The 1996-nt window shown below is 53.8% G+C and overlaps 1 protein-coding gene across 1 annotated transcript in view; it reads left to right on the top strand.

The window, feature by feature from the left end:
* Positions 1–1267: 1267 nt before the first annotated feature.
* Positions 1268–1996, top strand: part of VOLCADRAFT_61291 (uncharacterized protein) — a gene marked incomplete at both ends in the record, with an annotated part of 19040 nt that continues 18311 nt past the window's right edge. Inside the window, 3 exons of the mRNA XM_002951370.1 lie at positions 1268–1347; positions 1579–1676; positions 1831–1991. Of these exons, the coding sequence (XP_002951416.1) occupies positions 1268–1347; positions 1579–1676; positions 1831–1991 (339 nt within the window). The remainder of the gene's footprint in view (positions 1348–1578; positions 1677–1830; positions 1992–1996) is intronic.

The following is a 1996-nucleotide window of genomic DNA, read 5'->3' as shown; positions in this document are numbered from 1 at the left end:
GGAAGACCTGACCCCTGGGTCATTTAACAACAGGTTCGTCCCCACGAATAGCGAGCTCTCAAATTAATGCCAGTATGATGGCATACCTTATGCACATTGCGCTGAATTTGGATTAAAGCCTCCTCCCAGCATTTCATCCGATGCCTCACTCCGCGTGCAGCCCTGTTCGCTAATGTGCTACCTTCGTGATTTCGCTTGGCTACATAGTGTGACCGAAAGATGTCCTGGCTGGGGTCCTGACGGCATGAATGCAGCCGAAATGGCACGCTGCAAGTGTTATATTGGTTACGGGATACGGCTGGGTAGCTAGGCTAGCTACTGCCCTTCAGCAGCCACACACTGCCGTTCTCAGCCATCGGCCATTCCTGACCGCCTTGGACGCTGTTGGAGCGATGTTGCGCTTCCGAACAATTTCGTCCGTCTTTTTTTGTTTCGTCAACGGCGGCTTGGTGCAGCGGCCCCGTGGAAGACTGCACCCGGCACTGGCCAGTGATTAGAAGTGCGAGAAGTCACGAGACGGTGGGGGACAAGCCCGAGCATCGCGTTTTCTGTGATCGGTAGAGAAGCGGCGAACGGGGTTGTTTCCTGTCGCAATCAATGCCAGGGATGTATAGTGGCCTGGAACTTGTGTCCAAGCCGATTGGTGCACTTGTATGCTTGCCCTGTGCTGCGCTGTGCAATTTTGGTATTACAATTACACAGCATTTTGGTTTAAAAATTACACAGCGCAGCACAGTGCAGCCCTTTGTATGCTTGCACGGCTGCGCAGCAACGCTGCAACGCTGCAACGCTGCAACGCAGCAAACATCGACCCTTGGGCCGTAAAGCGACCAAGACATGTGCACCGCCCAGATGAGCCCGATGAAACTGGGTTATGTTGCCATAGCTCAGAGAGGTAGCATAATTAGATGGGCTCTATCCCGCTGGCATGAATTTCCTGGAACGTGGAAGCCAAGGATACTGTATTTGCTCGAGCATACTTCAATATAAAAGATAGCTTTCAAGAGCTTTACGACAGGTCAAATATTTCATAGTCCGCTTCGAATTTTATGCATAACCTTAACGCAGACGCAGTTTCTTTCGACTATTTCGTGCTCCGGACTGAAAGGAATATAATACGCAAAACGTTTCACGCGCGACTAGTTATTGAATGTACAGAAAATTCACACAGTAGGCGGCCGTCTTGCATCCTTCATAAAGCATCCTGGCACGTGGAACCTGTTGAAGACCCTGTTTCCCGAGCCCTTTAATCCTAATTTGCCAAGCAATGCGCGATTTCCATTTCTCTATTGATCGGGGTGGGACTTTCACGGATGTCTTTGCCGAGGTATGCCGAATGCCATGCTGGTCCAATGATGCAGAACCTTCCCTTCACCATCGCAATCCTCTTCCCATCATGCGGCGTTGATCAGGTTCCCGATGGAAAGGGCGGCAGCATATTCAAGTAAGTCCATTGCCCAAGCGCCTGGCAGTAGCCCTGCCATAGGGCTCATACTTGTTGGGTCACGCACCCACGTGATGGGAGTTTCTTCCAAGCGCAACTGCTCACCGCACCAAACATTTCGTGCTGGCCTGCAGGGTTCTTAAGCTTCTTTCAGTGGATCCTGCTAACTACCCAGATGCTCCTCGCGAGGGCATCCGACGGGTATTGGAGGAGGTGACAGGTGCGCGAATGCGTGTACTGGTGCCTCACGACGACGCTAGTGCCGCAACCCCTATCCAACCTGCGCAACTCCCTGACCCACCCGTCCCTTCTCCCACGCGGGTCTGTGCTTTCTTCCCCTTGACGCCTTTCCCCCTCCTCTCTCTCCCCCCCTCTAATGCACTCAGGAATTCCCCACCCACGACACGCGCCGCTGGACACCTCCCGCATCGCCTCTATCCGCATGGGAACCACCGTCGCCACCAATGCGCTGCTGGAGCGGAAGGGGGAGAGGGCGGCGCTGGCGGTGACGGCTGGATTCCCGGACTTGTTGCACATTGCGAACCAGGTGGG

Source organism: Volvox carteri (genome assembly GCF_000143455.1).
Source record: "Volvox carteri f. nagariensis unplaced genomic scaffold VOLCAscaffold_23, whole genome shotgun sequence".
Classification (NCBI taxonomy): domain Eukaryota; kingdom Viridiplantae; phylum Chlorophyta; class Chlorophyceae; order Chlamydomonadales; family Volvocaceae; genus Volvox; species Volvox carteri.
This window is presented reverse-complemented; position numbering and strand designations above follow the sequence as displayed.